This window comes from Misgurnus anguillicaudatus, chromosome 9 (assembly GCF_027580225.2).
Source record: "Misgurnus anguillicaudatus chromosome 9, ASM2758022v2, whole genome shotgun sequence".
NCBI classification, from domain to species: domain Eukaryota; kingdom Metazoa; phylum Chordata; class Actinopteri; order Cypriniformes; family Cobitidae; genus Misgurnus; species Misgurnus anguillicaudatus.
In genome coordinates, this window is record NC_073345.2 from 16,274,582 (window position 1) to 16,297,241 (window position 22,660).

Sequence of the window (22,660 nt, forward strand, 5' to 3'; positions counted from 1 at the left end):
ACATTAAAATTTAAGAGATTTAAACCCCAAATCACTGGTAAAAAACACTTCAAAATAATATTTTATGAAATAGATAAGGCACTTGTGAGCAAATAAAATAGAACGGTGCAAAATTATTGTTGAAAAATTCACACCGGATATGCATGCGCGTTTACATTTATTAGCCAGACACTTGTCATGCCAAAGAAGCAATAGAAACAGTCCAGTCATGACAAAATGGCGAGCGGAGTTGGAAGTGAGTATTCCTTTTTGTTTCTCTTTATAAATACTGCATTTGCGTTATACACATGTATGTGACAGAGAATATATTATATAAGATGCATGTCAAGCGCGTGCAGGATAGATGCTATGAGGCGCGTGCATAGGTGTTGCGCGATTTGACAGGCAGAAGTCATGATGGGAATGACGCGCCCATTGGCTGAATCGCTTGAGACGTTACGATACATTTATCATTGAGACATCCATTGTAGTAACTAGCTTCATTAGTCATCAAATTATCTTCTGCTAGAGCAAGACGTTGATGCAACGATCATATAAAATGGCCCCGTTAGTATTTGTCAAACTGCCATTTCTATTATGCATCATCTTTAGATAGACTGTCATGAATAGAACTTAATTGTCCATATTGCAATGTAGCACGTAAACATAAGCTACGTCAATGCTGAAATGCATGATTTAAATAAAGTATGCTTTTTTATTCTTTGAACAGAACACAAAATGCTGCTGGGCCCAACAGAACCTTGGTCAATTAGAGAAAAGCTTTGCCTCGCCTCCTCTGTCATGAAGAGTGGAGACCAAAACTGGTAATTTTCACTGATATTTTTGGCAGAATTTTTTTTTGTAATTTTAAAACCATCTGCATATTTACTATGGCATGACAAAGGCAGATATAACAAACTGATATTTATTAAATAACTACGAAATTGTCTGCTGCATAATCCAATGATTTTCTCTGGGTAAAATAAATAATACAATACCTATATTTGTACAAAATATGTACATATGTGCCTTAAAAAAACTGTAAATCACAAGTAAAATTGGAATTGGCCAATAATTGTTCGTTAAAATTGGTATCTGGTCTTATTTTAAGAAGTAGTATCATTGTCAAAATGTTATTGTTTGTACAACGGTTGTTTCAGGGTGTCTGTGAGCCGAGCCATTAAGCCATTTGCCGAACCCGGACGTCCACCTGACTGGTTCTCACAGAAGGTAGGGGCAGAGTTGTAACAATTAAACATTTTTACAGACTCAAAGAAGCTTAAAACATAAGGCGTTAGTGAGTCTATTTAGTAAAAATTGAGCCCCACACAGCAACACTGGCTCATTTACTGACATTTTTGTAGGGTGAGACTTTCTTTCTGGCTGACTTTCTGTGGTCATCAAAACCTTGCTAGTAGTTGGACATAAGTCACACTTAGCTTTAGGTGTCAATGATTTAGACATTTCATAATATGCACTTATAATACAAAATTTCTCACTGTCTTTCAGCATTGTGCATCCCAATACTCTGAGCTCCTGGAGACAACTGAGGCCCCAAAGTAAGCCAGCCCTCTTCCTGCTATCCTTTTACAGCCGTTCCATCATTCAATCCTGACAGCACTTATTAGACTGTGTATGCGTGTGCTTGTTTGCAGGAGAAAGCGAGGTGAGAAAGGGGAGGTGGTTGAGACGGTGGAGGATGTAATCGTCCGCAGACTGACAGCAGAGAGAATAGAGGAGTTAAAACGACTGATCAAAGAAACCCAAGAAAAGCACAGGTATCAAACTTAAGGCATACTTAACCCAAATCCAGGTCCCTACCGACTGTCCATCATTACTGTATTCTCTAGGAAACTGAAGAGAGAAGCTGAGCTCATCCAGGCAGGTCACCTGGACACCAAACTTGAGGAGCTATGGGAGGAAATTGTACGGTAAGAATAATTTTACCAGATGTATCCAATAAAGGATAGATGTCTCGCCCGCTCTGTTGGCCAATTGATTGGAACGTCCGCATTTGGCAGCCATCTTACCACAGGCAGCCCGCTCACTCGTAGCATTGAGTTTTAATGATGCAGGTACTTTTAAATGACCATAACTTGCTTAAAGGAATAGTCTACTCATTTTCAATATTAAAATATGTTATTACCTTAACTAAGAATTGTTGATACATCCCTCTATCATCTGTGTGCGTGCACGTAAGGGCTGGAGCGCGCTGCGACGATTCGATAGCATTTAGCTTAGCCCCATTCATTCAATGGTACCATTTAGAGATAAAGTTAGAAGTGACCAAACACATCAACGTTTTTCCTTTTTAAGACGAGTAGTTATACGAGCAAGTTTGGTGGTACAAAATAAAACGTAGCGCTTTTCTAAGCAGATTTAAAAGAGGAACTATATTTTATGGCGTAATAGCACTTTTGGGAGTACTTCGACTCGCCTGAAAAGTCCGCTCCCCTTCTCACTCTCATAATGGGAGAGGGAGGGTGTTACTGCGCTGAGTGATGACGTTAGAGACTCCGCCGTAACACATCTAGCCTTTATACATATCTATGGCTGAATCTATCGACAACCCAAATTATACGGCCTGTTATGAATGTGTATGCCAGTTTGGGGGTTTAAAAGCTTTATCTCAATTAGGAACAAAAAACAAGAGGAAGAGGAAGCTGAGGTGAAGAGAAAGGCCACAGATGCAGCATACCAGGGTACTAAAAAGAAGCCCACCAAGTTTTTTTTGCTAATAGTTATATTTTTTCACTATTTTAAACTTTGTGCTTTTTTTAACAAAATCACTATACTGTAGTACTTTATGTTATGTTGTATTTAAATTCCCACCTCAAGATTTTTTTCCATTTAGGTGTCTATATTTAATTGTCCCATACTAAACTAATAATGTAGTTATAATACAGTATTATTTAAAACATTCACACAGGGTTTCATTAGAGGTTTCATCGTAAAAGTTATTCATCTAATTTTTCTTTCCAGCCAGACAGGCACTGAAGAACACTCCTAAACGTGTGCCCTGTGTGACTCTACGCTCCCCCTCTGGGTCCTGTTCTCCCAGCCTAGATTTTCCCATCGGAGACTCGTCTGAAAATGCCAGCACCACTGTGAGTTTTAAGTACGTTTTTTGTACTTTAATTCTATTATATCATTGCATTCTGAAATTTATTTTGACCTGGTACAGGGGGCAGGGCTGACCGTTTTTGTGCCCATGGCGGAGCTGGCAGGCCCCGGACTGGTAGAGTCGAATTTGGGTTCTCTGCTAGATGAATCAACACAGAAGAAGCTTTTGGGGCAGAAAATCACACCGCCCCCTTCCCCGCTACTTTCAGAACTGCTGAAAAAAGGCAGTCTTCTGCCCACCAGCCCTAGACTGGTCAGTATTTTTCACATAAAATGTAACATTATCAGACCAAACTGTGTCAGAAATATACATTAAATATTAAATATCTTCTATTTGGCTGTTATGTTGCATAGCAGTTTTATGTTCAGTGCAGACAGATAAATTGCTAGTCAATGGACACTTGTTGCATCACATCTGTAATTACTAAAAGAAAAAGGATTGTTCATCTGTTCATCTACATGAAATCCGTATTGCAGGCAGTCGAGGGAGAAGCTTTATCTAGCCAGCTTACAGGATCTCAAGATGTTCAGATGACGTCTTCACTACCAGCCTCTCAGGCCGCTACAGGTAAAACACACTTGCTCCAGAAAAAAAGAAAAAAATTATATGGGCGCCATCTTTATTACATACTTGTCTTGTCTTTTCGTATAAAAATTCTATTATTGTTCTATATTAACATCCAGCCCGCTCTATGTGTGGGCCATCTATGTGTATTTTAGGTGCTCCCACATTGTCTCGTCTGCTGGAAGCTGGCCCCACCCAGTTTCCCTCTCAGTTGAGCTCAATGGCCACTGCAGACTCCACCCCCAGCACTACTGACACTGCTGTCCCGCTCATCACAGGTCTCATTATGACATTAGCTCTCTTTCTTCCCCATTGCTTATCTTTCACCTTCAGGTCATACCCAGCATTTTATTATCTATGTTAACCAATGTTGGGTGTAACTAGTTACTAATTTTCCTTGAAAAAAATAAAGAAAGGGATTACTCTTATGTTTTCAGTAATTTAATTACAGTTATTTCTGATGTAATTAAACTAAATACTGTGTATGGACTGTAGAACAATTATATACACTAGTCAACATTTGAAGTGGATCAAAAAAGTTCATCAGAGTTGTCCTAAGACAAGAACAGGTCTTTGGTAACTTTTATGAAAGGTTTTGATCCACTTCAAATGTTGACTAGTATATAATACAATAGTGGAATTAACACCAAACTTTAACGTTAAACTGCATGTTTTTTATGTATCTTTTTCACTTTAAATACTTTGGTGAGTTAATAATAAGAATAATGGTAACCCTCTAGTGTAGTTTCTAGTTCTCACTATTAACAGGTTGGTTATTAGCATTAATATTACTGAGATATTGGCTGTTTTATTAGTACTTAAAAAGCACAAATTAATGCCTGATTCCGCAAAACCTTATTCTACATTCTTAAAGGATTAGTACATTTTCTTAAAAGAAAATCCAGATAATTTACTCACCACCATGTCATCCAAAATGTTGATGTATTTCTTTGTTCAGTCGAGAAGAAATTATGTTTTTTGAGGAAAACATTCTAGGATTTTTCTAATTTTAATGGACTTTAATGGACCCCAAAACGTAACAGTTTTAATGCTAAAATTGCAGTTTCAACGGAGTTTCAAAGTAGTCTAAACGATACCAAACAAGGCATAAGGGTCTTATCTAGCAAAACAATTGTCATTTTCGACAAGAAAAATAAAAAATATGCACTTTTAAACTACAACTTCTCGTCTATCTCCGGTCCTGTGACGCGCCAGCGCGACCTCACGTAATTGCGTAATGCCGTGATAAGGTTACTTGTTACATATATAAAAAGGAACGTTTGCGGACCATTTTGAACAATAAACTGACACAAAGACATTAATTAGTATCATTCCACTTACAGCAACGTCGAAACGGTCCTCTTTCTCCACACTTGTAAACACTGGGGCGTAGTTTCGCACTCGTCATCCGTGACCTCTTGACGTGATGACGTATTGCGTGAGGGTAAATTATCTGGATTTTTTTTTAAGAAAATGGACTAATCCTTTAATCCTACTTATTTCCTACCAATACTTAAGCTTAACAACTACTTTATTAAGTATAGATAAGCAGTAATTAGGAGTATTTTGAAGAAAAAGTAGTTAATATTTAGTTAAGTGAGAATTGAACCTTAAAAAGTATAACCAGAATAAGTTATGTACTTTTATGATTTATTCGAGCCACTTCAAGACTATTTTTGTATCATTTACTAAATAGGATTTAGAAAGTAATTAGTAAAACGTAATTAAATACTTTTTGGAGAGAGTAATTTGTACAGTAATCTAATTACATGATTGAAGATGTTATTAGTAACTAGTAATTAATTACTTTTTTAGTAACTTACCCAACACTGATGTTAACTAAACACTCGATACACCAAAGGTATTCAACCTTTATCATGCCAATAAATAAAGAGGAGAACCAGGGACCCCCAGTATCAAATTAAGACTGGGTTCACATACTTTGTTATGATGGTTACATTACAAGGATGTTAAAATAATGTTTGGCCTACTACATAACATTTTAACTGTTTATCGTGGGAACGTTATGCTTTTCATTTTAGTTAAGTTTTGTTTTTATTTGTAGCCTATTAATGCGTTTTTGTTTTATGTCTAATAAAAAAAATGAGAGAAAATTAGTTTTTGGAGGACCCCCAGTAATACCACTTCAGAGCTTTAAGGGTCCTCAGACCTTCTGTTGAAGACCCATGCAATATGCGTTTTTGCCAAAATAACGAGTTGGATGATATTGCATCATGTAAGCAGTCGACAGTGTTGACAAGCGGTTTGGTTTCATTTATTTCTTTCAAATATTTTAGGGCTATGGTTAAATTAACCATATAGTGTGACAGCCAGTGTAATGCCAAGACAGCCCAAATTTTGCCTTGTTTTGGCCTAGATGTCTGGGTTGTGTTTGGACGACTATTAGACGTCTGTTAAACCCAAAATTGCTTGCTGAGTATGTACTGCATTATTTTAACATTATTTTAAAGGTACACATTTTTGTACCTTTGTTTGATTGATATATGTTACTCTGTACCACAAAACCAGTCATAGGGGTCCATTTTTTGACATTGAGATTTATGCATCATCTGATGTATACAAGCTTGATGTATGATTTGTTAGGATAGGACAGTATTTGGCAGAGATACTTTCATTAGAAAATCTGGAATGTCAAAATATTGAGAATATCACCTTTGAAGTTGTCAAAAAAAGTCTTTAGCAACACATACTGTATTACTAATGATAAATATATTTACGGTAGGGAATGAACAAAATATCTTTACTTAATATCCTAATTATTTTTTGCATAAATATGTGATAATTTTGACCCATAAAATTTATTTCTGGCTATTGCTAGATATATACCCATGCTACTTATGACTGGTTTTGTGGTCAGCAGAAAGATTAATGTATTTGATATGTGTCTGTTACTTTGAATAGGAGGTGATGGAGCACCAAATGCACCAGTAGATAATAAGGAAGCAGTTTTAGGGGAAGATGACCTGGTGACTGTGTCTTATATGGCAGAGGAGTTGGACTTGGAGACAGTCGGGGACATTATAGCTATTATTGAGGAGAAGGTACAGCAAAAGACATCTGAATTAAAATATTACAGCATTATTGATATAATAGGCACTGATTTCTATTGATTGATTTCTATCTATCTATTGATTGATTCTCTTAATTTAAGTTTGTGCAAGGATAAATAGATTCATAAAAGAAACATATATTGAATAAGACATTTTTAAAATAGTTTTCAATGAAGTAACCATGGTCATACTCAAATCTTTGCGTTTTACATCAGTAAATGAGTTACACTATTCACACAGGGCAATGAAAATGTAGAGGCGCTGGATGCCGCAGCAGTGGAAGCTGCTCTGTCCTTGTGTGAGGATACGGGTCACAACCTGACAGGGACCTGGGAACCCAACACCTTCAGGCCCATTGGTCCTGAGCCGTCCGGCACCACAGATGACCTAGACCCAAATCCTCTGCACCTGTTAGAAGGGAAGAGAGAGGATCCTGACACATGTGGATCAAGTGGCTGCGGAGCACAGGCGTATCCGACTCCCTCATTCACTGTACCTCAAGACACCGTCCCGACCCAAACAGAATCAGACAACCCCAGATCAGAATACACTGACAAGGCTAAAGAGGAAAGATCAGAACCTGTGCATGCTGTGATTAAACGTGAGAGTGATGAGTGGACACAGTCTCAATCCGGTACTTCAAGTTACATTTACAATTGTAGTAAATTTAAATAATTAGAATTTGTAGTTAATGTATTATAATGTACGTTGATGTTTAAAAGTTGGTAGCAGAATGCACTGTATGTGCTTATATACGGCATACAGTGAATGCATATAGAGGTAAGGTACTATTTCCTCTTATCTTTTCACTACAATACAATTCTCTATACTGTAGCACCCATCAAACATCTCAGCCAATCAAATGCTCCATATGTGACAGCATTAACTGTGTTTGCCCAAAATGCCCAAAATAAGTAACAGATCATCTACTGTCTTCCAGATACACAGTCAGAAGATGATCCCGCGGTAAAACAGCACTCAAAGGTGTGGTGATGCTGTGACTGTACTTACACTAATGCACAATGTACGATGCACACATGAACCCAGAGAGTAATGCGTAGTCTGTCCTGTGTAGTATTTTAAACGCTCCTTGTTAACAGGAAGTGAAAGATGAGGAGGAGGAGGAGGCTGTAAGCGATACAGAAGAGGGCAGCGTGATGGAGATAAAAGCCGGATTAGAGGGTGACGGAGCAGAGGATTGTGGGGGAGACGAGGATGGAGAGGGAGTTTATCTGTCTGAGGCTGAAGGGGAAACCGAGTTGGACCCTCCAGCCAGTGAGAGCGAGGACGGCTACAGCATGCACACTGCATCCTCTTCCCTACAGCTTCACACCACTGCCGACTCAATTCCCAGCAGCCCTGCTTCCTCACAGTTGTACGTTCTAAAGATAAGAGGCATATAAAGTATTCCCAAAAAAAAAGAAATGTTGCACTGTAACTAACATTTTAACTCTTTCCCTGCCATTGACGAGTTAGCTCGTCAATTAAGAAAAAACATTTGCATAAAAACTTGTTCCTGATGAGGTTTTATGTTAATCTGTAATACCGCGATTATCCACTAGATGGATTTATAAAAAACTGAAGCAAAAAATGATTTACTAATTTTAACTCCGTTTATTTTTTGATAATCGTTCTGAATCTGATCTCTTCACAAAAATGCTATTATTTTACAGGGTTCCCACAGGTCCTTGAAATCCTTGAAAGTTTGTCAATCTGGGGAAAAAAATTCAAGGCCCTGGGAAGTTTTTGAAAATGTACATACATAGATACCGGTCATTGAAAGTGCTTGAATCTATTTTATGCAAGAAGTTTTCTGGAAAAAAAATCCATATTATTCCCTGTGTAGTGTAGGATAATATCATAAAAATTCTAGACTTTTTAAGTACACGTGCTAAACTGTTAGCTTTAAATGCTTATATCTTCTGTATGCGAATGTTGATTCATACCAAAATGCTTTTTTGCATAGTTGCATTTGACACATGAAAACGTCTCGGGTTACGTATGTAACTGTTGTTCCCTGAGAAGGGAACGAGACGCTGCGTCTCCCTTGCCATACTTCCTGTGTCCCTGTAACGCCGTCTTTGGCAATATTTCAGATAGCTATTAACTTTCTGTCTTTGTCATTAAGCTTCACCATTGGTTGAAATTGATATACCCATTCAGACGCACTTGCCCTTGGAGGCGTCCCCAAATTGTCACCGCAGTGATGCAGCGCGAGTTCCCTCAAAAGGGAACTGTAACAATGTATCTTAAAAGGTAGCACAATGTAACCTTGCTCTCACTTGAAATGTGTCCCCACATTTAGTCCTTGAATTTGAGGGTATTGGACCTGGAAAGTCATTAAAGGTCCTTGAATTTGAAGTTAGCTAAGGTGTGGGCAACTTTTCAAAAAAATGGCTGGCGGGGAATGAGTTAATAAATAAATTATGATATAATGCCCATCCTTTTTGTCCTCAGCTCTATCTGCAGTGAAGATCAAGAAGCCATTCAGGCTCAGAAGATCTGGAAGAAATCCATCATGCTGGTGTGGCGAGCAGCAGCCAATCACAGGTAGGAGTTTTTGCTACCAAACCTTGCCACCTACATGTGCGTACAATTTAACTTTGGTAATTGTGGTAATTGGTCACTCTGGACAGGTATGCAAATGTCTTCCTGCAACCGGTGACAGATGACATTGCCCCGGGTTACCACAGTATTGTTCATAGGTAAGAGCAAATCACTTAAATGTTTACATCACTAACAGCACATGTGCAAGGGTTTCGCTACCATTCAAAAGAAAGGGGCTTTTTTTATAATAGTAAAGGTATCAAAACTATAGATTAACGCAATTAAGGAAATTTATAAACCAGTGTGCTGCAAAACATTTACAAAGGCTATGAGGCAGTTGCGACCGGTGAAGACTTTTTTCGAGGGCGCTCGATGCGAAGTTTGTCACAACATGTATGTAGCCCGTCATGTGTGTGGTTCCATATTTCAAAATATGTGTTCTGCGCGTCGAGTGAACCTGTTTGCATCACATGTCATGCCAAAATAAGTGCCTGCTACAGACGCGTCTAAAGGGTTTATGATAAAAGAGACGCTTTTGTTTGCCAGATACTTGCATAATGTCATGCGTAATCAGAGTTAAGGGAGTGTCTTGTGTGTATTTTGTGAATGTGAGCGTCTCTTTTATCATTAACGGTTTTGAAGCGTATGCAGCAGACACTTATTTTGACAAAACACGTGATGCACATGGTTCACATGACGCAACAAACACATATTTTGAAAATGCCAGCAACACACATGACACTCCAAACACTTATTTTGAATTTGCGCCCCTCGGATGAGCAGTCATGACCCGCCACCGCTGTGAGGTAAACTAAATGCTGTTCACTATTTTAAAAGGGGAGGAGCCACTCAGTATATCCTGCCATAACTTCTTGTGATGATGTCAACACATCAAACAAAGTTGCACATTTCAAGGCACTTCATTGGATCTTTAGGATTTTAAGAAACATTTCAGTAAACTTTTGAACAGTAGTATATATATTCAGTCATGCTGCTGCTGTATATACTGTTATAAAACTCAACCAAGTGAGTTGTTTTATTCTCTGACGTCTTCTTAGGCCAATGGATTTGTCCACCATCAAAAAGAACATAGAGAACGGTCTGATCCGCACCACAGCCGAGTTTCAGCGTGATATCATGCTGATGTTCCAGAACGCCGTGATGTACAACAGCTCCGATCACGACGTGTTTCACATGGCCGTGGAGATGCAGAGGGACGTGCTGGAGCAGATTCAGCAGTTTCTGGCCACGCAGCTGATCATGCAGACGTCAGAGTCTGGCATCAGTGCCAAGAGCCTGCGCGGAAGAGATGCCAGCCGTAAACAGGACCCTAATGACAAGGTGAAACACTTTATACGAGGCAGTACAGTTTGACATGTCAGGAGATTTTTGGACCACTGACGATAGCCGGACTGGAATTAAAGAAGTGTAGTTGAAAAATGTGACCCTGTGTGTGAAATCCAGGCTAAAGTCTCATAATCTAATTATAGGAGCATCAAGATTTTAATCATTGATTTCAATCTTTGACATGACCTTACTCAGTCGATATTAAAGATATCAAGATTACATCACGTAGGATGATTTTATGTAGAAAACAGTAGCTGGGTTTTCACAAATGTTTACAAAAATTTCTCACTCACCTTCTTTTCCTTTTTAATATCCACCTTTCAACTGCTTTTGCATTTTTAATAGTTTGTGTATGTGTGTGAGAGAATGGAACTTTATTAGTGGTAAACTCATATAAAATGTTTCTTGTTAGATGTAACGGCATGTTTTAAGTGTTTGAGTATGTATTTGAGGCCTTTTCTCTGCTTTTCTCTTTCTCTCTCTCCTTATTTCTCTAATGGTGACCTTTCCTCTCACAGGACTGTGTTCCCATGGCCTCTCCTGCATTTCTTCTCTCTCTCTTTGTGAGTATCTGCTCTCTGCTGTTTCCACCTCTTACTGACACACCAGGAGTGATATTACGTCACCATCATACAGACAGAGCGCAGCGCGTCATAACCTGAAAACCACGCCCACCATGGGGAAAACAACCCAGCCGTCTTCATAGACTTTGTATTGCGAGAGGCTGCATCCTTGTCATTTCTGACTTATAACAAAAAACAGAATAATGCCTAAAAGCTGCTGTGTGACAGGATGTAAAGCTAACAAGCAAAAAACCTAGAAACAAGTTTTTATAAGCTGCCAACCCCAAAAAATTAGTGTTTAAAGACACAAAAATGGAAAATAGGCAACTTTTCATAGTAATACTATTAGTAGAACAGCGCCCACTAGAGGGAAACGTAGTCGGCGATCTACTTTTTTCTCCTTAAAGGCTGGGTTTTACGGCTCGACAGCTTATAAAAACTTATTTCTGTTTTTTTTGGCTTGTTAGCTGTACATATTGTCACATAGCAGCTTTTAGGAATTATTTTGTTTTTGTTTTAAGCCAGAAATGACACGGAGGCGGCCTCTCACAATACAAAGTCAATGGAGACGATTGGATTGTTTTCCCCCCGTTGGGCGTGGTTTTCAAATTAGCATAACTGCGCTCTGTCTCTATATAAAGAAATGAAAATCACACTTCACTTTATATATTTGATTTATACTCTGAAACAGCAGCACTTCAGATAAAAACCATTAAACAGCAGAAACAAGCAATTAACTCTTTTTACACTTTACATCATTTTATGAAATTGAACTTGCGATTCAATACACATTTACAATGTATTTATATTTTTTGTTTTTAGTTTTCTGATATATTGTAGTGTTCATGGCCGTAGCCAGGGTTTGAAAATGAGTGAGGTTTACTGTACATAACTTACAAATGTACTTGCTATTATTAAAGGGCACCTATTATGGCATTTTACAAAATGTCTGTGAAGTTTTTGCTCAAAATACCCCATAGATCATTTGTTATAGCATGTCCAAAATTTGGATGGGAGCAAAAAATTTCAAAATGGGAGCAAAAAAAGTTTTCATGTGTGTACCTTTAAATGCAAATAAGCTTCAGCTCCTCACTTCATTACAAACAGACACTGAGCGCTTTCGGTTGAAATAGATTAATACAGTCTGAGACAATAATATCTAGTGGACAGAGTACAACTTGCTGAGGATGGAAACTATATTAATGCCGGACTGTAAGTGGGCGGGGCTTTATCAGTGTGACCTCACATTGATAAGAGAATCAAAACGGCATGTCTAATGACACTGCTTTGATTTAATGAGGATAAAAAAAGAAGGAGAGGGTGGATTTTTTTCATCGTAGGGTGGTTGTGTTCACACACACTATGTGTTTACACCAAATGCGTTTTGGGCGTCAAAATCGTGTCTACCGCGCCTAGTTTGCCACTTGAACACTTTGAATGCATTCGCGCGTGTAGAGCGGAGTAGATGCGCGGAAAAAGCAAGCATTTGACGCGCGTCCGAGGCAAAATCCGCTTCTTGTGGGAGGGGCAACTGCTGTGCGAGTGTCTGTTTGCAAGATGACTGATGTTGATTGTGCATTTATCAAGACAGTTACCAGTTTGTATTTGGTAACCTTACTATAGGGGGAAAATAAATGGCGCGGGTCGATAAACGTCACGTGACTCAAAAGTGAAGTGTGTATTACAACTTACCAGGTTGCCCAAAGTCCTCACTGGCACTCTTCCAAGCGAGGTCCTTTTTATTCCTGTCTCTATAGAAATAAGAACTTGTGTTGTATAGCTCCTGGTGACTGCGCACGGACAATATCAAGCCTTGGTTGAGTGAGTGACTCCGGGCGGGGCTGCCACCACAGCAGCAGGCAGGCTCCTCATTGGTTAACGCGGTGCGAAATTCCGCCAAAGTTCAAATTATTCAACTCGGGCTTCAGCCGCAAATTCGAGTGAACCGCAAAATGCACAAAAGCACCATTCGCGCGTACCGCGCACAACGTTCAGTTAGCGCCTTTCGTGCGAGCTTCACGCGCGAATGAGGCGGAAACGCGCCTTCCGCTCCGCGCCGAACGCCTCTTCCGCACTGCAGGACCTCCTGACGCGCGTCAACGCGTCTTCACATTGACTTAAGATTGAAATCACTCGCGCTTCACGCCTCTACCGCGGTTGGTGTAAATGCAGCATAAAAGTGGATTTTGCATAATAGGTGCCCTTTAAAGTGTAGTTTTAGTACATTCAAGTATACTTTATTTTTACCTAGGATCTATTGTATTCTGTCTACCTTTTTGCCATTTTACACGTTGGGTACACACTCTTTCAGTCTGTTTTGGGGGATGGACTTGTCGACTTAAGGGAGAATTTTTTTTATGCAACAATGCTTTTATTGTAATCATTTTGACCATCATAAGGCCTGAATTTACCCCCTGGAGCCATGTGGATTACTTTTTCCGAAGGATGGATGCACATTCTTCGTACTTGAAGGAAGTAGATTCTTAAATTGTTAAAAAGCTTGGAAGAGCAAGGAGATTTTCTGAAATACCTAAAAATGTTTTTGTCTGAAAGATTATCGATATATTTATCTCAGATAGCTTGAGGGTGAGTAAATTATGACGTAATTTTCATTTTTGGACGAACTATCGCTTTAATTCAGTTTTTCATTCCCTCACGAACCACCAGGGGCTCGCGAACCCCAGTTTGGGAAACCCTGGGTTAGGGAAACTTATAACACAAACATTTCTTTATGCTTACGTGCGTCTATATACAAACTAATATTAAAACGTGTTAATGTATTAAAGGAATAGTCTACTCATTTTCAATATTAAAATATGTTATTACCTTAACTAAGAATTGTTGATACATCCCTCTATCATCTGTGTGCGTGCACGTAAGCACTGGAGCGCGCTGCGACACTTCGATAGCATTTAGCTTAGCCCCATTCATTCAATGGTACCATTTAGAGATAAAGTTAGAAGTGACCAAACACATCAACGTTTTTCCTATTTAAGACGAGTAGTTATACGAGCAAGTTTGGTGGTACAAAATAAAACGTAGCGCTTTTCTAATCGGATTTAAAAGAGGAACTATATTTTATGGCGTAATGGCACTTTTGGGAGTACTTCGACTCGCCTGAAAAGTCCGCTCCCCTTCTCACTCTCATAATGGGAGAGGGAGGGTGTTACTGCGCCGAGTCGGGGTGCTCCCAAGGGTGCTGTTGCGCCGTGAGATATAGTTCCTCTTTTAAATCCGATTAGAAAAGCGCTACGTTTTATTTTGTACCACCAAACTTGCTCGTATAACTACTCGTCTTAAATAGGAAAAACGTTGATGTGTTTGGTCACTTCTAACTTTATCTCTAAATGGTACCATTGAATGAATGGGGCTAAGCTAAATGCTATGGAAGCGTCGCAGCGCGCTCCAGTGCTTACGTGCACGCACACAGATGATAGAGGGATGTATCAACAATTCTTAGTTAAGGTAAGAACATATTTTAATATTGAAAATGAGTAGACTATTCCTTTAACTCTGAATATCCATCATTCATGGCTATTCTCGATGCCTTTGCAGGATGGGGGCACCAGGGGGCGACGCTGCGCTATAGAAGCAGACCTGAAGATGAAGAAATGAGCAGAACTGACCAATGAGTGGATTCATAAAATACCTAGCAAATGACTGAATGGCAAAAAAACTGAATTTGCCTGAACCATACACCCCTATCCACGTTAAAATGGCAGGCAGGTTTCAAGGATCTGACTGGAGTCATGGGATGGGACTGCCTCATTATATGAGTGTGTGTATATGTTTGTCCTTATGTATTTGTTGTAAGGTGTTGCCAGTTGTTTTTTGTGTATGAATAGTGCCTTTATAGGTGTCGATGGATGGCTGGAGAATAAACCTGCGATGAATAAGGCCTTATTACAGGGTTGACATTATGATCCATACAGTACTGTGCACAAGTTTTAGGCACATCAGATGCTTCACCCAAATTTTTTTTGGGTGTCAAAAGAAGAAATTAATATAAATGTATAGCCATTAACAATGAACTAAGATTCTTACATACAATATAGCCAACACATCAAAGATTACAGAGACCTAGCATATGATTCATGTTTTATTTTAGCGGCACAAAACCCACACTCAATCCAAACAAAACTTTCAACAGTTCGGGTACTGCATGGAACAAAATCACAATACCAGCACAAACTCCACATCTCTCTCTTTAAACATTTCATCCCACATCAGGACGTCTTCATCAGTACTTCTGAACATCTCAACATTCATGCTCAGTTTGTGCTGAAGTTCAGCATGTTGTACTAGTGTTCAGTAACATGAGGTAAAACATTAAATCTACTTCAAAACAGCTCAGTAATGGTTATTTGCCTGGTTATAATCACTGGTATTAAACTGTGATGGGTTAACAACTCTAAGGCATGTAAAACTTGAGAATGCATGAAAGGGTTGCATGCAATACACCATTACAGTTTTAAGATAAAGTGCCAAAAAATATAAATCAAATACTGCATGGGAATAAAACAACATAGGTGTTTGTTAAGGCGATGAGAAAAAAAGTCTGAATGTTGCTTTAAAAGGTTTTGTCACTTAATATACTTATAACTGTCCAAAATGTACAACATCGTAACAAATGACTAAAAGACTAAATTAATGCACACAAAGATTATTTTGCTACTTCAACAGCTTTCAAAAGTTGTGTAGTGGTTTGTTATTAAGAAATCTTTTTGTTTTCTACAAAAACAAAAAATAGCTTTTGTCCTATGAAAAGCTTTAATCATCTTTTCAAATGTAATTCACAGCACAAATCGAGTCAAAGTTAAATACGTTATTAAATAAATTATTCCTATTAACATAAAGCACTCCCGGGAGTGTCAACACAAAAATCTCCTGTCAATTAGTAAATCCTGTCAGTCAGCCTGGAGCCTGCGCTCCTTAATGTAAGGAAAAAATTCCAGGCGTTCGAACCTTTTACAACCTTGAACCTCCACTGTGTGGAGGCTGTGCATCATCACTGCCAAATCACTTACTTCTACAATACAGCCTGAATCATTTGTGTGAATCTGAGCTGTGTCAGCCTTCACCCCATTTTCAGGGATGAATCAGGCACTCACAAAAAAATCGACCTGAACTCTCGTCCTTCTATTCGAAAAGGTGACCCCACCAAGTAAATTGAAATATATAACCGATACTAAAAGCTTCTTTATTAGGTTGGCCGTGCTTTTTGGAAGGGGAACGTGCGCTCAGTCTCCTCTCTGTCGACCCATGTAGCGATGCAGCTTGTCACAGTGATCCAGCTTCATGGTCTCGGCCTTCTGCTTCAGACGCTCGTCGCGGTACAACTGCCCGAGGTTTGCTAGATCAGACTCTGTAACACAATAAGATCGACAGAGTACTATTGTTATTAAAGTGTAAAAGAGCAATATGAAGATCAATCCGGTATCCATTTGGAATTGTACTGTGACTTGTTGTGTATAAATATACTTTTAAGATATGTAATTCACTCAACATTTTGAATTAATGCTGCATTGGAAGTCTCCTATAACTTTAGGAGATGTAATGAATGATGCTGGATTTAATGGCACCAGGACAGCATGATCTAGTTTAGTGACAGAGCTTGTCATGGTTTTTTGTACTATGAAGCTATAACTGTGCGTTCACACCAGACGCGGAAAAAACGTGCTATCCGCGCGTAGTTGGAGGCTTGAACATTTCGAGTTTACTCGCTTCATTCGTGCGTGAGATTCTAGTCATTCGAGACATTCACGCGTAAATTTGCGTCATGGGAGGGGCTTATATAGCTCAAATTGAGTAAACGTATCAGATTGCTCGACCTCCTCACTCACTTTCTTCTAAACAAGATCCTTTTAATTCCTGTAAAAGTATGAAGATGTCTCGTGTAGCGATGATGATTGTCCTCCATTGTTATTTTTCTGCCTCCGCTCGATTCCTGTAATTACGTCACTGCTAGAGCAAGCTCCTGATTGGTTAATGTGGCGCGAAAATCCGCCAAAGTTCAGATTTTTCAACTCAATTTGGGCAGAACATGCCATCCGCGCGCTCCACGCCATTCTCGCCGCAGGATGCATATTTACGTCTTTGTATTGACTTCACATGTTAATCACTTGCCTCTTCCGCGTCTGATGTGAACGCACCATAAGAAACCAAGAGTTTTAAGTGTACAGCGAACATTTATATAAATAGTTTGATACATTGGATCCAGTCATCTTAGCAATGTTATTACACATCATAAACTAAACAAATGATTTACTGAAAATGTAATCATTTATCGAAAATTGGATAACGTGTGAGAAATCCTACTTTGTTGTTTCTCTTTCCAGCAGCTGCTTTGTAGGTGGTCAACATAGTCGCTCTCAATGGTCTTCTCTAGTTCCTCTAGTGCAGCCCCACGGTACTCCTTCTCAAAACTCTTATCCACATAGTATGGTACACCCATGTGCTGGGTTTCCCTGGACACCACCAAACCCATGGACCTGTAAGCCGGACACAACGCAAGATTAGCTTACACTCTTGCGCCACCGAGCATGCAAACCAAGTAATGTCATCATCTGCTCTTTGTTGTAAAAGTTCCCAAACTCTCCTTGGGAAAAAGACATTACATCTATTGGTCCCACTGATCCGTGTGTTGTGCACCTGGCTGTTTGTATCACATCCCTGTGTATGCACAACATGTTTGCAACTTCAAGGGACACTCCCCTTTTGTTTTTAAATATACTCATTTTCCGGGTCCTCTAGAGTTAAACATTTGATTTTTACCGTCTTGGAATCCATTCAGCTGATCTCCGGGTCTGGCGGTACCACTTTTAGTATAGCTTAGCACAATCCATTAAATCTGATTAGACCATTAGCATCACGTTAAAAAAATAACCAAAGAGATTTGATATTTTTCCTGTTTAAAACTTGACTCTTCTGTAGTTACATCGTGTACTAAGACCGACAGAAAATTAAAAGTTGTGATTTTCTATGCAGATCTGGCTAGGAACTATACTCTCATTCTGGGGTAATAATCAATGACTTTGCAGCTGTAACATGCCTACAGGAGGTGCAATGATATTACACAGCAGCCGAAAATAGTCCCCTTAGTAACTTTCAATAGCAGGGGACTATTTTCGGGCAGTGCATAATATTACTACGCCTGCTGCAGCCATGTTACAGCAGCAAAGTCATTGATTATTACACCAGAATGAGAGTATAGTTCCTAGCCATATCTGCATAGAAAATCGCAACTTTTAATTTTCCATCGGTCTTAGTACACAATGTAACTACAGACAAGTCAAGTTTTAAATAGGAAAAATATCAAAACTCTTTGGTTATTTTTTTAGCGCGATGCTAATGGTCTAATCAGATTTAATGGATTGTGCTAAGCTGTGCTAAAAGTGGTAGCGCAAGAACCAGACATCAGCTGAATGGATTCCAAAACGGTAAAAATCAAATGTTTAACTCCAGGGAAGCTCGAAAATGAGTATATTTAAAAAAAAAGAAAAGTAGAATGTCCCTTTAAATGAAGCGAAGCCTGTCGACTGTTTGTACAGAAACTGTCATGTGAGACAGACGCATCTATTTGTGGTGGTCAATTTTAACTTCGTGGCAGATTGACAAATAAATTACTGTATGGGAAACACTGCATTTCAACGATGCTCCCTCTGCTGCTCGCTCCCAATTTTTGTATTATGTCACAGTGCAAATATAACGACACACCTATAATCCCTCTCATTCTGAAGTGGTACAAAACTCAACGGAAAAGCTAACCGAGCCAAAGTAAAGTGAGCTGACACGAGCCGACCCGTTGGGTACTATGCAATGGAAAAGCGCCGTTAGTGACTTACGGTTTGTAAAAGAGGCTATATGGAGGGTTGGTGGCCATCAGCTGAGTAAACACAGAGATCAGAATAAGCACCAGAACCGGCAGGAGTTGAAGGAGAGCTGTGAAGTTGTTCTACAAACAAAAAGAGAAGTTAAAACAAGCCATTTTCATTGCAGGAATTTAATACTGATATATTTGAGAAGTTTTGGCTGTTGTAATGATGTGTACAATGACTAAGCAATGGTTAGGATCTTCTCACTTGACTGTGGATTTCCTCCACCTCCTCCTCTCTTCTCTCAAATGTGCGACGTCTGCGTGGCTGGTAAAATTGAGCATAAGAGGCTCCTCGGTTTGTGTACACGTGGATGTTGCCTATAAGACAATAAGAATTGTATATTCTGTTTTAAATTGATAATGTGGACTATGCCAACTCTTTGATAGTTTATCATTCAAAAAATCATTAAATTGCTTAGAAAAGTATTAGCATACATCTCTCTTTTAGTTCATATCTATAAAAATGTATTTGTAATACTTCATGTCAGACGTGTAAATCCACATTACTTAGCAATAATAATACTGATACTTCACTGCAATGATTCCCACAAATATTCAGACCTGTTGGAAATCTGCCCCCGAAAAAGATGTTGAAAAGCTCCTCTGGGGAGATGTCAGCCTCAAAGTCTCTGGTGAAGTTACGGTGATATCCGTAAGCATGGCGGGACTGTGCTGAAGTTTGACCGGATGTATCTACAGACCCCTGTTCGCCATATTGATCATACTGCTGTCTTTTCTCTGGGTTGCTCAGCACAGCATATGCATTGCCTATAGCTGCACAGGGGACAGGATTAAAAAATCCCAATGTCAAATAAGATGCTACATCCATACAAGCTTAAGCAAAAGAAATGGCCAGAACCGGTGCGAGATAGCTTTAAAAGCATCTGTCGCTCCAGGGGCAAAGTTTTTATCTGGGTGGAAACGTAGAGCCAGCTTTCTGTAGGCTTTCTTTAGGTCGTCATCGTCAGCATCTTTCGATACTCCCAGAATTTCATAGAAGTCTTTACATCTCTTTATCCTGCACAGATTTATGGAGGAATCAGGTTCTCTCATATGAGCAAGTTTTAGGGTGGAGTATCAATGATGTGTTGGCTGCGTTAACAGTACCTAAGCACTCCCTGACGCTGCTCCTCCGTGTAACTCTTTCTGTCATCGCCGGACCCCTCTCCTCTATCTTGCGTGTCGGGCCGCTGATGTGAAGCCGGGCCGTTCTCATTGGAGTTCCTCCAGCCGGGTGTTGGTGGCGTGTACACACGGTCTTCATCAGGGGGCATGGGACCACCATTCTTCACAATGGCATCGATTAGTACTATAAAGATTTTATGGGTTATTATTTTGTTTGTAAAGATCCAATGAAATCACAACAATTATTGTGTTTAATCTAATATTTGTTGATTAATGGGGTGGTTTTCCGGACAGTGCTTATCCTAGTCCCAGACTAGGATGCATGTTATGCTGCCTAATTTAAAAACATTGTGCACTGACACATCTTAACATATATCAGTGACATTGTTGTCTCAGGATGCACACCAGCAATGTTTCTTTGTAAGGTATGTTTGTAAAAGCTACTTAAATGTTCTAATAAAACTAAGGCCTAGTCCTGGATTACTTTAAACTCCTGTCTGGGAAACCGCCCCAGCAATTTATCCGTGTACAATAGAATCTGGACCTTCTTTTGATAGACCCGCCCCACACATACACAACCCAGGCAACGATGTCGGTTAGTAGACACGCCCCTTACTGTTGATTGGCTACAAGTGTGTTTTTGGTAGGCCCGACCATAGATATGTATAAAGGCTAGATGTGTTACAGCGGAGTCTCTAACAGCACCTGCCGGCCATCTTACCACAGGCAGCGTGCTCACCCGCAGCATCGAGCCCCAATGGTGCAAGTGCTGTTAAATGACCATAACTTGCTTAATTTTCTTACAAACATTATTAACGTGGCTATAATTCTGGATGCTTTAACATGTTTCATGAAAAAAACTTTCTTTTTGTATAAGTATGCAGTGTCATAGGTACATCTTTGGCGTTTATAACCAACCAAACTGTTTGAAAATCGGTAGAAAATTAAGCAAGTTATGGTCATTTAAAAGTACCTGCACCATTAAACTCAATGCTACGAGTGAGCGAGCTGCCTGTGGTAAGATGGCTGCCAAATGCAGACGTTCCACTCAATTGGCCAGCAGTGCGGGCGAGACATCTATCCTTTAGGGCCCGACTACATTTTCCAAAGCGTTTTTCAGAAATCATAGCTTCAAAATTCAAAAATGAATGACCATTTAATTATAATGAGCCTCTTTGCATCAGATTGTGTAGTGGCAAATCAAGTATTGTCCACCAATATATATCAGTCGTTTTTACTGATTTAAAACCATTTGCATATCGGCAATAGCACAATACGACAGCTATAACAAACCGATGTGAGGGCATTAAGTTATGTGTTTCATATTCACATATAATGTTTTGGGTTATATATGTTAAAACAAAATTAAGTCTTGTTGATCTCAAGAAATATTTGATAGCAAAAAAAAACTGTAAAGCTAAACAAATCTTCTTGGAAAATGTTAACATTGTACGGTTTAAGGTCAAATTAATCCAGGTATGTTATGAAAACGTAGGATTAAACTTGGCTATTGATTTTTATTTGTGATTTTATTTCAAATCAATGATCTACTTTAATGACAAAATTGAAGTGCGCAAGTCTCAAACATCTGTATCGGCCGATAGTTCTTTGTTAAATCTGATATTGGCAAAAAACACCAAATCATTTCGTGCATCTCTAATTTTAAGACTGTACACTGTTAGTCTATCATGACAAACATGACACATTAAGCATGTATTGTTAATAATTCAAGATTACAAAATCAGCATTACATGTTTATAATTCATCCATTTCAATGATTGACAGCTGTGGGAGACCCGAGCACAGATTATATAACGGCCAACATCCCGACGCTGCACTTTCTATTTCCGAAAGCAGCACACCGACCAACAAACACATATACACACATCTGATTTGTCAATCAAAAAACAACACGGACGACACAAACCTCTGGCCCGGGTGCTGGGGTAAATCTTCTGAGCCTCATACAGCAACTGAAGGGCTTTCTCCTTCCGTCCCGACCGAAGACATAGTTTAGCTTTCTCTATCAGTCTGTCTGATTCCTCTCGGTCCATCTCAAACATCGCACAAACACGTCAGAAATAACAGCTAAATCTTACCAAGCGGTTAATAAACACAAAGCGATCGAACAAAGGTTAAATGATTTGCTGTAATGTTCACTCGCAATGTTGTTGACATCGAGCTTAAAGTAACGTTAGTACGTTATGCTAATGCAACCGCAACAATTTAACGTCGGATTTCAATCATTGCTCTGACCGTTTAGCGGACATTTCGATGACACGACATAGTCGAATATGAAGTTGTCAAATCACTACACCTTAAATTTGTCTTCGTCATTGTGAAATGTGCGAGAAAGAGAGAAATGCAACACTCGGCGTAACCTCCATCGCTCACCGGAAGCGGAAGTGCAGAACGCGGGACTACAACCCGAATAACCAATGAGAACGCGCCATTACTGACCCTA

General features: G+C 39.3%; 2 protein-coding genes across 4 annotated transcripts; one reads left to right on the plus strand and one right to left on the minus strand.

The window, feature by feature from the left end:
* The first annotated feature begins 131 nt into the window (after positions 1–131).
* Positions 132–15,548, plus strand: brd8a (bromodomain containing 8a). 3 transcript variants are annotated; one of them, XM_055179444.2, is made up of 20 exons: positions 132–235; positions 710–803; positions 1,140–1,209; positions 1,489–1,538; positions 1,635–1,757; positions 1,830–1,910; positions 2,617–2,681; positions 2,962–3,086; positions 3,164–3,355; positions 3,580–3,670; positions 3,823–3,945; positions 6,590–6,729; positions 6,979–7,372; positions 7,679–7,722; positions 7,839–8,113; positions 9,196–9,288; positions 9,375–9,443; positions 10,344–10,626; positions 11,151–11,195; positions 14,751–15,548. In XM_055179444.2, the coding sequence occupies exons 1-20, from the start codon at positions 217–219 to the stop codon at positions 14,808–14,810; spliced, it is 2,436 nt and encodes an 811-aa protein (XP_055035419.2). In that variant the 5' UTR covers positions 132–216; the 3' UTR covers positions 14,811–15,548. The 3 variants fall into 3 exon arrangements, with proteins under 3 accessions (XP_055035419.2, XP_055035420.2, XP_055035421.2); XM_055179445.2 differs by having other exon boundaries at positions 6,593–6,729; XM_055179446.2 differs by lacking the exon at positions 11,151–11,195.
* On the minus strand, positions 15,282–22,611 carry dnajc18 (DnaJ (Hsp40) homolog, subfamily C, member 18). Its single transcript, XM_073871180.1, has 8 exons — positions 22,124–22,611; positions 20,179–20,380; positions 19,940–20,089; positions 19,633–19,841; positions 19,277–19,389; positions 19,040–19,149; positions 17,514–17,686; positions 15,282–16,560 (listed from the first exon to the last, which is right to left on the minus strand). The coding sequence occupies exons 1-8, from the start codon at positions 22,257–22,259 to the stop codon at positions 16,436–16,438; spliced, it is 1,218 nt and encodes a 405-aa protein (XP_073727281.1). The 5' UTR covers positions 22,260–22,611; the 3' UTR covers positions 15,282–16,435.
* Between the last annotated feature and the right edge of the window lie 49 nt (positions 22,612–22,660).